This window comes from Furipterus horrens, unplaced genomic scaffold (assembly GCF_987537825.1).
Source record: "Furipterus horrens unplaced genomic scaffold, mFurHor1.1.pri manual_scaffold_2, whole genome shotgun sequence".
NCBI classification, from domain to species: Eukaryota; Metazoa; Chordata; class Mammalia; order Chiroptera; family Furipteridae; genus Furipterus; species Furipterus horrens.
The window spans coordinates 48,648,474-48,661,772 of record NW_028327172.1 but is presented as its reverse complement, the minus strand read 5'-3'; the positions used below and the strand labels follow the sequence as shown (position 1 = coordinate 48,661,772).

The following is a 13,299-nucleotide window of genomic DNA, read 5'->3' as shown; positions in this document are numbered from 1 at the left end:
AGGGGACCTCTGAGATCCGGTGACACAGTTACGGGACACCATCTGACTTGCAACCAGACCCAGGTGAAACTCAAGCCTGTAGGGAGAGTCCCTGGGCCCCACCCTGGAGGCTGCAGGCAGGTTTGTGGGCCAGTGTGTGCTGCCAGCCCCCCTTCTGTGGCTGCAACCTTTCAGGGCTTCCTAGACAGTCCTGGAACTGGAGCCTCCAGAATGGCATTGCGGGCACTCCCAAACCCAGGAGTTAACAGAACCTGAGCCTCCGAGTTGCCACTGAGATATTGGGAGGGGAAACGGATGCACAGAGGCCAGAGGTCCTGGGTCCTAATCCCGACATCATCACTTGCTAGCTGTGTGATCAGTTCTGGTGGTCCTCTCTGTGCCCCAGTGTTCCTTAGGGATAACAGTGGCTGCCTTCCTTGCCTGTCACAGATGCTTGTGAGGACCCAAAGACAGAAGTGGGTCAAAGGACTGTGCAGACCCTGACAGGCTGTCCGAGGGGCTGCAGGGGTAACAATGATGTCCCTATCCCTCCCAGTCCACGACCAGGCCTCCCAGGTCCTGGGCCCTCCCCTTGTCCCCAGCAGAGCCTCCTGCTCCAAGTCGCTGGATCTTCTTTCTCACCCATCAGACTGGGAGGCTAAGCTAAGGACTCAGTCCCATCTCTGTGTCCCCAGCACTGGCCCTAGCACCGAGCACAACCCAAACGATGGTGGCACCAAATCCCCCTAAGTCCCTCATATCCCCGCTAAGCTGCAACTCTGTCCTCATGCACATACTCTGAAGCACACCTGCACCTGAGGAGCTCCCAGCCCGGTGCCACCCGATGCCTCACCACACATACACACACCCACACAGACACACGTCTCTAATCTTAGATGGAATTGGCTGTGCTTGTGGGTGTGGAATAGGTAGCCAGAAGGACAAATGCCCTCCCCACCATGGGCAGTGGGGAAAACTCCGGGGTGGGGGGGGCGGCAAGAGGTGGATGTGAGGGCACAGGCACCACCGCCACGCCCTTGAGGTGGTCACTGCCTGGCCCCTGCCTCAGGTCACCTGTCAGCCTGTGTCTCCCCCCGAGGCAGGGAGCAAGGGGAGACAGGGCACTACTCACATTGCCTTCATCGTCCACCACCTGGATCTGCCCAGAGTCGCAGAGCTTCACCACTGCCCCGATGGGCACATCAAACTCCTGCCCGGATCTCAGGTCCATCCAGACATAGTCTCCCTGTGGGTGAGAGACAGTGCCAGGCCAGGTGAGCAGGGTGGCACTCGGGTACCCCTTCCAAGCGATATTGTGCCCCCATCACCACCACTAGGGGCTTCAGTGACAGCCACAGGAGAGGGAAGAAGAGGGCACTCGCACTTGCCGGAAGTCACTTGGGTCCGGGCATTTACGCAATGTAATCAGCCCTCCACTGTAGCTGCCGTCATTGTCCCAATTTTACAGATGAGTAAGCAGAGGCTCAGAGAGAAGAGCTGAGATCACACCGCTGGGCAGCTTCAAACCCCGGCCTGTTCAGAGCCCAGCTCTCCCCAAAGCCCTACACCTCACACCAGACTCACTGAGCTTTAGGTAGAAACACCGAGGCACCCAAACCACTTCTCCTCTGTCCTAAAGGAAGTGTCCCCACAGGACACCCAACCAGTTGCCTCCGGGGTCGAGTCTCACAGTGGTAGCTCTAAGTTCCTCACAGGGACACTGCTCTATACCGGGCCCTGTGGTATGAGTTCAGTCCCGCTCTCTCCTGGCTTGTGGAGAGAGCCCTGCCCTTGAGGTGAAGGGGTGTCATGCTGGTGTCCCCTGCAGCTTCTGGCACAGGGCCTGGCTTCCACTGCACACTCAATAAGGGCACATGGAAGCCACATGTAAAACCCAGAGTCAGAGAAATGGACTTAGAACAACCCCTTTCAGCAATGATGTATTCAACAGACATGTATTGAGCACCTATTGAGCACAAGGTACTCACTGATCTAAATGCTGGGGATCGAGCAATGACCACAGAGTCCTCGCTCTGTTGGGAGGACACAGAGAGCAAACAGCTGAGAAAGTATGTTCACATGCCCACGTGGAACGGTGGGGAATGGCTGAGTGGCCCACAGTAGATGCAGTAGCCAGGGAAGCCACTCTGTGGAGGGAACCTCTGAGCTGAGATCTGAAGGGCAAGAAGCAGCCAGACAAGGAAAGAACAAGGGGAGAAATCTGGGCAGAAGAAATAATAAGTACAAAGGCCCTGAGGCAGGAAGAAACAGCAAGGAGGCCACTGTGTCAGGACCTGATGGGAGAGAAGTTAGTCACAGAGGTGAGCAAGATCCAGGACACAAAGGCTCTCACTGGCCTGGAGGTAAAAGTTTGGATTTTATTCTAATCCTAATAGGAGTATTCTTTTTGGTGGTTCCCAAATTCCCTAGGAGGGTAAGGGAATGTAAATATCCTAATAAAAAATATAACTTACTATCAGACAGCGGTTAGAAACCTAACAGCTAATACAACTGATTCACAATGAAATAAGCCCATGGGAAAGGCCCAGTCAAAGTAGCTCTGGGCTATGAGTCAAGAGACTGGGTTGCAGGACCTGTTTGGCCTTGGACAAGTCACTGACCACTTGGAGCCTCAGGTTCCACTGTCTCAGTGAGAGGTGGGTTCAGTGAGTCTCAAGGTCAACTCATCACTGCTTCAGCCCTCTCCTATTCCCATTGGATCCAACTATTTTTCAGCCACAGCTATTGCTGTGGGTCTTCACTTCATGAGAGGTTAGTGCATGTTAGAGACAGACTTACTTCAAGCCCAACCTTTCCCTAGAAAGAGTAAGACTAATTGGAGAGCCTCTGGGAGGGGAAGAGAAATCACGTGTTTACTGAGCATCTACTGTGGCCTGGGCTACACAGTTGCTTCCATGTGTTTACTGAGCATCTACTGTGGCCTGGGCTGCATGGCTGCTTCCATGTGTTTACTGAGCATCTACTGTGGCCTGAGCTGCACGGCTGCTTCCACAAGCATGTAATCCTCATGCTGCTGCTTCAGTTCCAAGCCCAAGCTATGCTTCCTGCTGCCCTCCTCACCTACTCTGAGCGACAGCCCTCGGACTACCTGGCATACCCTTGCTCAGGATGTTCTTCCCCACCAGCCCCCCACCCCACTTTTCCAAAGAGCAGACAATCCCCTCCCCACCATCTGTCCAGATCCAGAACAAAGAGCAACTCTCCCTGGCCCCTCCACACCTCCCTACTTCCTTCCTCCTCCTCAACTATTGAAGAGCTTATTCATTCATTCAGCACATATTCGCAGCCAACCAGCTGTGGGCCAGTCCTGTCCCAGACAGAGCAGTGAGCCGACAGAGTGCCTGGAGCGGTAATGGCAGCCCCAAGCTGGAGCCAGATGAGGGGGATGTGGGCAGGTACCAGGTCATATGGGTCCTTAAAGCCATGGACAGGAGCTGGACCTTTAAGGATGACCAGAAACCATTGGGAGCTTGTTAGCAGGAGAGTGGAGTGGTTTTCAAAACTTCACCCTGGCTGCTCTGTGGAGAATGAAGGCATCCCTCGGTATAGCCAGCACCATGTTGGGTTCTCACCATCTGCGTCCATTCACTGCTAGCCTGCAGCCCTCTGAGGGCGGGGCTGGGTCCAAGTCTTTTACCTGTGACTACTGAGGGTCAAACACAGAAAAGCAGAATCTCTCAGAGAAAGAGAGAACTTGAGCATATATATGAGAGAGTGTGTACGTGAGTGTGTAAGAGAGAGAGCACGTGGCAGAGTATGTCTGAGAGAGAGAGAGAATGTGTAACATATGTGTGTGAGTGTGTGAAAGAAAGACAGACTTCCTGACCCCGGGAGGTCAGCCATGGAGGACATGGCACCAGGACATGGCTCTGGGCTAACTCATAGTTATCCCCACAATGGTCCAGGTAGTGAAGTATATGCTTCCCTATAATTAACTGTTTCATTGAACCTTATGGTAACCCTTAAGCAGAAGCTTCTGTCTCCAGTTATCTTCTCAAGAAGGTCAAGAGACAGTGCCCAGGCTCACACAGCTGTTTTGTGGTAGAGCCAGAAATGAAGCCAAGCCTGACAAACTCCAAATCTGATGTATTTTCCCAGCATGCCCTGGGCTCAGTCCCAAACCCAGTTCTGTGAGCAGAACGAAGAGCACTGATGGGGGTCTCTGCTCGTAGATGACTCATGGGCCCAAAAGGCAAGCTGGAAGCTTGGGCTGAGGGTAGCTAGAGGGCAAGGTTAACTCTCTGTGAGTCACCTGTATCCCCCAACCCAGTTCAGAGTCTGGGTTCAGACACAGAAAATGCATCCCACTCAGGGAACAAAAATTAACCTCGTGTCAGCAGGAGACGGAGGCTCAGCGAGGCGGAGCGAGGAGCTCAGGGTCACATAGCAAACAGAAGCAACCAGCACTTTCTTAACCGAAGACTGATGGCAGGAAGGCAGTGACTTAACCTGTCTCTGCTCTAGATCAGAACTTGAAAAAAGAGGCTACAGTGGCAGCTATGAGGCTTCCAGGGAAATTCTGGGGCCTGAGAACCCCTGAGAGGGAAAGTTCCAGTGGTCCCAGGGAGAACCTCGGAGCATCAGAATGCAGTCAGGTTGTAAGGGGCTTCATTTTATACGTGCGGAAACTGAGGCCCAAAGAGAGAAAGAACCTTGGCCACAGTCACTTGTCCAATCAGTGACCAATAAAACTATGATCATTTGAAGAACCTGAACCAAAAACAGCGTGAGTCAGGAGTTGCTGCTTGGGTGAGGGAAGGAATGGAGGAAGGAAGAGGTAAAAGAATATGAAACTTTTTTGAGGGGTAGGAAGAAGGATGAGAGGAAAGGGACACTGGCCCCAGGTGAAGCCCACCAGACCTCCCATCTCCGTGGCCAGACCCCAGGCAGCCCTAACTGCATCTGCCCCATTGCTACCACCCCATCAGGAGGGGCGCCCCACTAGGGACCTCCCCTTGAGTCAAAAACCCCTTTTGTGGCGTGACACATGCCTCAGTGTAGCTGCGTAACTCGGGGCAAGTTCCAGTTTCTCTGCTGCCACGTGAGTGGCTGGAGCAGAGGGTCTCCCAACCCCAGAGTAGTGATTTCCTAGAATGTGTCTGTCTAAAAGTTCTCAAGGGTACACCAAAACCCCAGTGGGTCCCCGCAGGGGAGCAGGCGAACATCCACAGTGAATATGCAGTTAAGAGATGTGGGTCCCGGACCCAGTCCTGCCACTAACACTGTGTGACTGGGTAAGTCTTTCTGGCTCACTGGGCCTCAGTGTTCACCAGCCTTAACATGGAAGAAGTCAGGGCCTGTGAAGATAGAGCCGTGCAAATGCCATCATCCCGCATGTCTGCTGCCTTCCTGCCCAGGCATGAGCCCAGTCTCCCGTTCAAGGGCTTAGCCTGGAGCTCAGTTCCTTTTTGTGGAATGAAAAGGGTTCTGTTTCAGGACGTGTCCCCCAACCCCCATAATCACTCTAGGACACAGGTTTTATTAGCCCCATTTGCACAGGTGGGAAAGGTGAGCCTGTTCGCCCACTGGTGCCTGTGCTAAGGAAGTGTCCAGTTGCTAACCTGAGGCGATAGAGGCCAGTCCACAAACGTCTACCCAGGTCCCTGGAGCACCTGGATGGCTCCCTGCTCTACCCCCGGGGCGGGGGGCAGAGGAAACCCCTCTGCGCCCCTACCAGTCCACCCTGGGTAAATGCAAAGGCTCGCCCAGGGAGGGGCAGCCGGGGCCACTTTGAACTTCAAGTCAGGGACCAAACGCAAAAGCCCCACCCCCACCCCCGTCTGCGTGCACCCTGAGGCCTCTTGACCCCATGGTCCTTCTGGCTCCTGACAGGCCAGGAAACTGAGGCCCGGGCGGGGTCCCCGGGGCGCACCCTCCCCCTCCGGGCCGGGCCTCACCGGCATGACCGTGTAGGTCTTCAACGCCTGGTTCAGGTTGCGCACCAGCGCCCACTTGCCGGACTGCTTGGCGCACTCCTCCGTCCGGGGTCCGCGGGGTCCGCGGCGTCCGCGGGGTCGGCGTATTGGGCCGGGGGCTCCATGGTGCGGAGGGTCTGGAGGCGGCTGCGCCAGCGGCGGATCAGCTCGGGCTCCCTAATTCACCTAATCCGGTGCGCGCCGCCCTCCGGGAACCCTAAACCGGGCCATCTGCCGTGGGCCCATGGCAACGGCGGCTTAGGTGACGCCCGCGGGCGGGAACGAGGAGGGGGCGCCCGCGCCGTCCCGGCCCCTCCCATCTTGGCGGGACCCCCAACACCCCAACATCGTCGGGGATTCCCAGCGGATTCACCGGGACGGCAGCAGGTGGCAACCGCTGTGGGCCTCAGCATGAATGAGACACAGGGAACCTCGCCTCGACTGCAGTATTGGAGAAAATCAGTTTTCTATGAAAAGAAACGTGGGGATGTATGTTATGGAGTAGAGTACAATAAACTTAGTGAATTTTTAAGACCAAAGGGAAGGTGCCTCAAAAGTCTCTCGCTCACTAGCTGCCTCTGGGAAAGTGGGGGCAGATAAAAATATTGAGGCTGGGGGTGGGGGATGGTGGGCTTTGGGGGAAAGCCTCTGAGAAGTCTGTCTCTGGTCCTTACCTAGCCTCTGAGGCCAGCCAGCTAGTGATCTCCAGCCTGCAGAGGAGGCACTGAAGCCTGGGGCGGAGGGTCCTCTGGTTCCTGAATAGCCACTAGTGGCTCAGAGTTCGCTCTGCAGTGGGTACCAAGCTGGGTTCCTGTGTCCTGGCAGCCGCACAGGACTGGGTGCCTGGCTCCAGACTATGCTGGGCTGCGAGCGGCAGTGGCCACGGTCCCACGCAGAGGCGGTGGAGTGCCCAGGCCCTATGGGTCTCCCTCCACCCCCAATTTCTCCCCTCTTCCTACTAAACTTTAGCTTCCTCCCTTCTTTCCTCCCTGTTTCCCGACTCCCTTCAAGGCCTCTTGTTCCCTTGACATTGCTTGGGATTCTGGAAGCCCAGCTGCTCCTGCCTCAAACAAGCAGACCATGGCCAGGAGTAGTAGGAATGGCCAGGGAGGAGGAAGTGATGCCTTCATGCAAAACTCAGAGCTGCCCCACTGGACCCAGGCTTCCTTCCACCCCAAACACTTGTCCCAGCCCTGGGGACACAGCGCTCTGTCACCAGCACAATGACTGCAATGATCCCCACCCACATCCCGTGCCCTCTTAGAGACCCTGTTCTCAAGCAAGTACCTTCTCACAGTCAAGCCCAGAACACATGTAGCTCTGCTCATCCACCCAGGGAGTCCATGGGAACAGGAATCAGACCCTCAGGCACAGGGAGGTGCTGGTGGTGGGGTTTCAGGCACCCTTCCAGCTGTCCATTTAACAAATCGTCAAGGACTCAAACTAAAGCTTAGGGGACACTGTTCTCTGAGCCCCCAGGCTTGGGGTGAAGGAGTAGGCAGATGCAGACACAAATAACAATGGTACCATGAGATGAGGGACAGATTAGCCTTGAAGAGACAGGATAGCCACTGAAAAGTTGGACTCTGGAGACAGATGGGATAGGTTCAGTCCAGGCTAGGCCACTCACAGGCTGTGCGGCCTGAGTGAGTTCCTCAACTCTATGTGCCTTTGTTTCCTCATCTGTGGAATGACAAGATTAAACAGGTTAATGTGTATAATTCAGTTTGGTGCCTCTTAGAACAAATGTGCTGTATGAATGTTAGTTATTATTAACTGAGCAAGTCATGTTAGGAGGTGAAAATTGGATATTGTAATTTTTTAAAGCAGACATGAGGGGTGGGGCATTCAGAAGAGGGAACAGCAAAGCACAGAGAAGCAGAAGGTAGAAGAGAGAGATGGTAAAAGCAGGTCTGGTGGGTGGAGAGAGGCCTCCTGGAAGAGACCCAGCAAAGTGCTGAAAGTATGGCACTTGCCAGACCCAGACCCACGGCTCAACCCCTCAACCCCCTGCACCCTGAACTGAAGCCTGGAAATAGGCCCCTTCCCTGAGGTGGCCTGTGTAACCAAGTCTGGGACACAAGTCTAATGCCCCTGTGACCCACCCTGGCATCACACTAGATTCTCTCCTAGACCCAGGGCTCACTGCTACTCCAGGTTCATCTCCTGTGACCCTGATAGTCCAGAACAGGGCCTTCTCTTGCTTACGCTAATCCTTCTGCCAAGAATGTTTCACCCATACTCCTCTTCCTGCCCCACCTAGCCACCAGGGCTCCACTGAGTCATGTGCCCCCTGTTCCCTACACCCCCCACCCCCTACCTTCCTTCCTGTATTGCCTTGGTGCCTCACACAGATCCATGGTTCTGCCCTTACACCTCCACACCACCACCCAGTCCAATTCTGGCCACCCATTGTACAGATGGGATTCAGAAGAGGTTCAGGGGCCTACCCAAGGATACATAGTAAGTTGAGACAAAAAGCGTTCAGAAAATAACTGTGCCAACTGTCATCAACAAGTAGTGTCAGTGAATATGGCACAGTAAAGAACTCCAAGAACCCATCCCTTTACAGAAACACCAAAACAAAAAAGAAAAAAAAAAAAGACAGAAACTATCAGAATCAACGTTACTGAAACTCCAGAAGTATTGAAAGGTTTACAGTAACCAAATGAGCATTTAATGAAGAGAAACGTGACTGAAACCTGGCAGGAGAGCTTTGTGGTGTTTTAACTTACCCATCCCCCACCCACCTATGCCCTGGTGGCAATCTCGAGGACAGCAACTTGCATCCCTTGTATGGGTTCTTAGGGCCAGAAGGAACAGAACAAACCTTGTTATTAAAGGCATGATGCAAAGGGCTTGCCTTTATTTCCCTAACTTGGAAGTCCCCTGGGGCAGATAAGACACTATGGAGAGCATTGATCAAAAATATCCAAAGGCCAATGAACTACCTACTGCTGCCAGGGGAAAAATAATAGATACTCTAGAAAGCTTAGAGAAAGAGTGGGGAGTGGGGTACTTCGGGGAATAAGGGTTTTGAAAATATCCTGTATATATTGGGGAATATAAAAGACCATGTACATGCAATGAACAAATGTTCAGAAAAAACTCTCACCTCTGGCTGACCTTCAAGTTCTATGTGGACAAGAAGTGAAGGCTAAGGCAGAGTTGACTGAGCAGTGAAGGTATTGCCCCAGCCCACACAGAAAGCCCATTTGCAAAGACCAAGAATTATGATTTGTTTTGTTTTGGCCCCAGGTGTGTTAGAGACTGTAGTGATCACACACGACAAAAATATAGTCTTCACAAAATTGTTTAGAAACGTCACTAAACAAAACTACAACTCACAGCAGACAGCAACAACAAACCCTGGGGAGAGGAGAGAAACTAACTTCCAGAATTGTCACATTATAATATTATAAATGTCCAGTTTACAACAAAACATTAAGAGACATGCAAAGGAATAAGAAAGTATGGCTTATTCACAGGAACAAAGAAAATTAATAGAAACTTTCCCTGAGGAAGCCCAGACTTTGGGCTTAACAAACAAAGACTTTAATCAACTGTCTTAAATATGCTCAAAGAACTTAAGGGAAGTGAAACAACATCCCACCTGAAAGAGAATATCAATAAAGATCCAGAAATCATAAAAGGGGATCAAGTAGAAAAGTACATTAATTGATACAAAAAATTCTCTAGAGGGGTACAAAGCAGATATGAAGAAGTGAAAGAAAGAATCAGAAAACGTGAAGATAAGTTCATTGAAATTATCCAGTCTGAGGAGCAGAAAGACAAAAAAGAATTAAGAACAATGAGCAGAGACTAAAAACCCTGTGGGAAACCATCAGATGGACCAATGTGTGCAAATGGGAGCCATATAAACAGGGGGGCAGAAAGAATATTTGAAGAAATACTGTCCCAAAACTCTCCAAACTTGATGAAAGACATGAATCTATATATACAAAAAGCTCAATAAATGTCAAATAGGATAAACTCAAAAAGATCCATGCTGAGATACATTATAATCAAACTGTCAAAAGACAAAGAGAGAATCTTCCAGGCAGTGAGAGAGAGGTGGCTTGTCTAAACTAAAGATCTTCAATAATAGCCAATTTCTCATCAGAAACCATAAAAGCCAGGAGGCAGTAGAGTGATTTATATATTTAAAGTGGTGAAAGAAAAAAAACTGTCAAACAATAATTCTATATCTGGCAAAACTATTCTTCAAATATGAAACACAAACTGAGACATTTCCAGACCAAAAAGAAGAAGCTGTAGGAGTTTTTCATTTGTTGACTTGTCTTACAAGAAATGCTAAAAGTAATCAACTAAAATTAAAGGGCACTAGACAGTAATTCACAGACATACAAGAAATAAAGAAGTTTGGTAAAGATAACCACATAGGTGATTGGAAGCTAGATTATTGTTATTTTTGGCTTATAACTCCTCCTTTTCCCCCCCTTTTAATATGATTTAAAAGACAGATGCATAAAATAGCAATTACAAATCTATGTTAATGGGTACACATGTATAAAGATGTAATTTCTAATAGCAATATAAAGAGTGGGATGGAGCTGTTTAGGAGCCAAGTTTTTGAAGCTAAATTGGTATTAAGTCCCACTAGATTGTTATAAATGTAAGATATTAATTGTAAACACTAGGGTAATCACTAGAAAAGTATATATATTAATATATACAGAAGAGGAAATGAGAAGAGAATCAAAACAGTACACTAAAGGAAAAATCAAACACTAAAGAAGGTATAGACAGATTGAGAGGAAAAGACAAAACATTAAAAATAGCAAAATGGCAGAATTAAGTCTTTAAATGGAAATAAATTAATCTCTCCAATTAAAAAGTAGAGGGTAGTAGAATAGATTTTTTTTAATGATCCATTTATGTGCCATCTAGAAGAGACTCACTTTAGATCCAAAGATACAAATGGGTTGAAAGTAAAAGGGTAGAAAAAATATACTCCTTGCAAATAATAACTAAAGAAGAGCTGGGATGGCTATACTAATATCAGGCAAATGTACTTTAAGTTAAAAATTGTCACAAGAGACAAAGAACATTATACAATAGTTTAATAAAAGGGTCAATACAATTGTTATCAATAGCCCACACATTTATCTTCAAAATCCCCTTTGCCCATGAATCTGGGCAAAATATACCATACATTAAGTCTGTACTCTGGCCCCACCACAGAACCAGAAATCACATCCTACTGAAGCACAGCAGCCCTCTCTGGTCCTTAAAGAAGGACCTCATGTGCACCATGGATCTCTGAGTTCTTGCAGGCACCAGCTAGCCTTGCAGCCTGGGGCAAGTACCTCCTCCTGAGACCCCAGTCCCCCATCTGTAAGTGAGGGACTATCGTAAATGCCTCAGAGCCTTCTCTGACACCCCACTACCACCATAGTCAGGGCAGAACCCTCCCCCATACCCAGGCTCCCTCCTGCCCCACTTCACCCTGGGGCCTCCTGCTATCCCAGTTCCACTCATGGGCACCCTTGCTGTGTTTCTGAGCCTCCTCCCACTTTAGTCTGGTAACTCCTCTAGGACAGGAAGCAATCAATTTATCTTTGCATGCTTTGTGCCCAGCCTGGAACAGAGAAGGGGCCCAGTGCCGCTCTGCTGGGTGGGTGGGTGGGTGCGAGCTTGGCTGGCTGCTGACATGATAGGGCTCTCCAGGCACCCCAACCCCGCTCCTGAAGCTGTCAACACAATGGGTCTGCCGGGACTGCCATGGGGTCCCTAGGAAAGAGCGCATGTGCTGCCAATGCCACCATGCAGGGGCAGTCCAGCTCCCCCCATGCCTGCTCCCATGTCCCACCCTGTGCCTGCACAGCAGCCTCCTCTCAAGGTCTCCTCTCCTTGTGTGCTGCCCCCTCACTGTCACGGCTCCCTGGCCTGGGAGGGCCTGCTCTGCTTATGCTTACGCTACGTTAGCTGTTTCTTCACCTGTGGTACAGCACCAAGCTCACTACATCATAGCCCCATGGCAACAAAATGACATCATGTATGGAGAGTGTCTAAGGACCAAAGTGGATGCCACTTTTGAAAAATTAGAACTCTCAACAAATGAAAACAATGTTCATGTTTTGGATTTTTAGTCCATCTTCGTGAAAGTGTTTCCTGTGCCAGGAACCCTGTGGGGGCTCAGAGAAGCTGGGAGGGAGGGAGGCAGAGAGGGAGGGAGGAAGGCTGCATCTCTGTCCCACGTGGCGACACTACACCTGGGGGAAAGCACCGTCATATCCTTTGAGGTTTCCTGAGATTTTTTATCCCCAATAAAATGAGAGAGAAGAGGCTGGAGAATTCTCATACACAGGAACACTACTAATATGACTATTAGTAGCCGTCGTCGTGACAGCTAGCCTCCCGTGGGCCGTGTCTAGCATCAGGCTGAGCGCTATGCCCTTTCATTTGCAACATCCCTTTAAAGTTGGTACCTCAGTCTGCCCAGTCCCTCGGACCAAATGAGGGTGTAGTGACAATCATGCATTCATTCAGTAGGGAGCTCCATCTCTGAGTGGGCTGGTGCTGGAGCTCAGAAGACAGTGGGGAGCAGGCCAAAGGCTACCCCTCATTTCTGGCTTACCAGGAGGCCCCAGGTAATAAAGGGAAGAAGGTGGAGTGGCAACTCTCCCAGGAGCAGAGCAGGGAAGGCTCCAAAAGGGGGCCTGAAGCACAATCAACCAGGAAAAGGGGAGACAGAGCCCCTGGGGCAGGAGGAGGGGAGGAGGGGGCATCCCCAGGAGGCAGGTGAATAAAGCAGCAGTTTGATTGGATCCCTCATGGCATTTTATTTTCACAACAACCATCCCAGGAAAGGAGGGTTTTATCCTCGTTTGGCAGATGAGGAAACTGAGGCTCAGGAAGGCTGAAGAAAGCACCCAAAATCTGCCCAAGATAAAGCCCAGTTGCATGAGCCCTGTCTGTGACTCTGTGCATCTGGCCAGCTCCTCAGAGGTGGGACCATTTCCAGGACCAGAGAAGTAACAGAAATGAACTTTCTGTGCGAGGGGTGGGCAAAGCTGGCATTCACCTGCAGACATCCACTTGCAGCACAGGCTGCCTGCAGGAGTGAGGTGGGCCAGTGTTCAGAGGGGACAGACAGTCAACCAGAGGTCTGTCTCAGAGGCCCCTGGGGGCAAACACCCTTGGAGGGCTGTGGACAGCCCAAGATGACCCTCTAGGGGGCTGAGCAGGCCCCCACCCAGCAGCCCCACCTGCATCAGCACAGGCCCTGGCACACGGCAAACACTCAGTGACAGTGACGCTCCTTTTCTTAATGGTCCTTCCTGGCTGTCCCTGATAGGTCTTTGAATAGACTCTCAGGTGGGGGGACCAACAGGCTTCAGAAAGGGGCTTCTCCAGTCCC

The 13,299-nt window shown here is 50.9% G+C and overlaps 1 protein-coding gene across 4 annotated transcripts in view; it reads right to left on the bottom strand.

Moving 5' to 3' along the window:
* The window catches only part of MYO7A (myosin VIIA), a 68,971-nt gene extending 67,746 nt beyond the window's left edge, over positions 1 to 1,225 (bottom strand). For 3 of the 4 annotated variants that reach the window (XM_090265673.1, XM_090265678.1, XM_090265686.1), the window contains exon 1: positions 1,112 to 1,222. In XM_090265673.1, the coding sequence (XP_090121799.1) occupies positions 1,112 to 1,210 (99 nt within the window). In that variant the 5' untranslated portion in view covers positions 1,211 to 1,222. Of the gene's footprint in view, positions 1 to 1,111 lie in introns of all 4 variants that reach the window. The other variant, XM_090265669.1, reaches the window with a different exon arrangement.
* Positions 1,226 to 13,299: the final 12,074 nt, after the last annotated feature.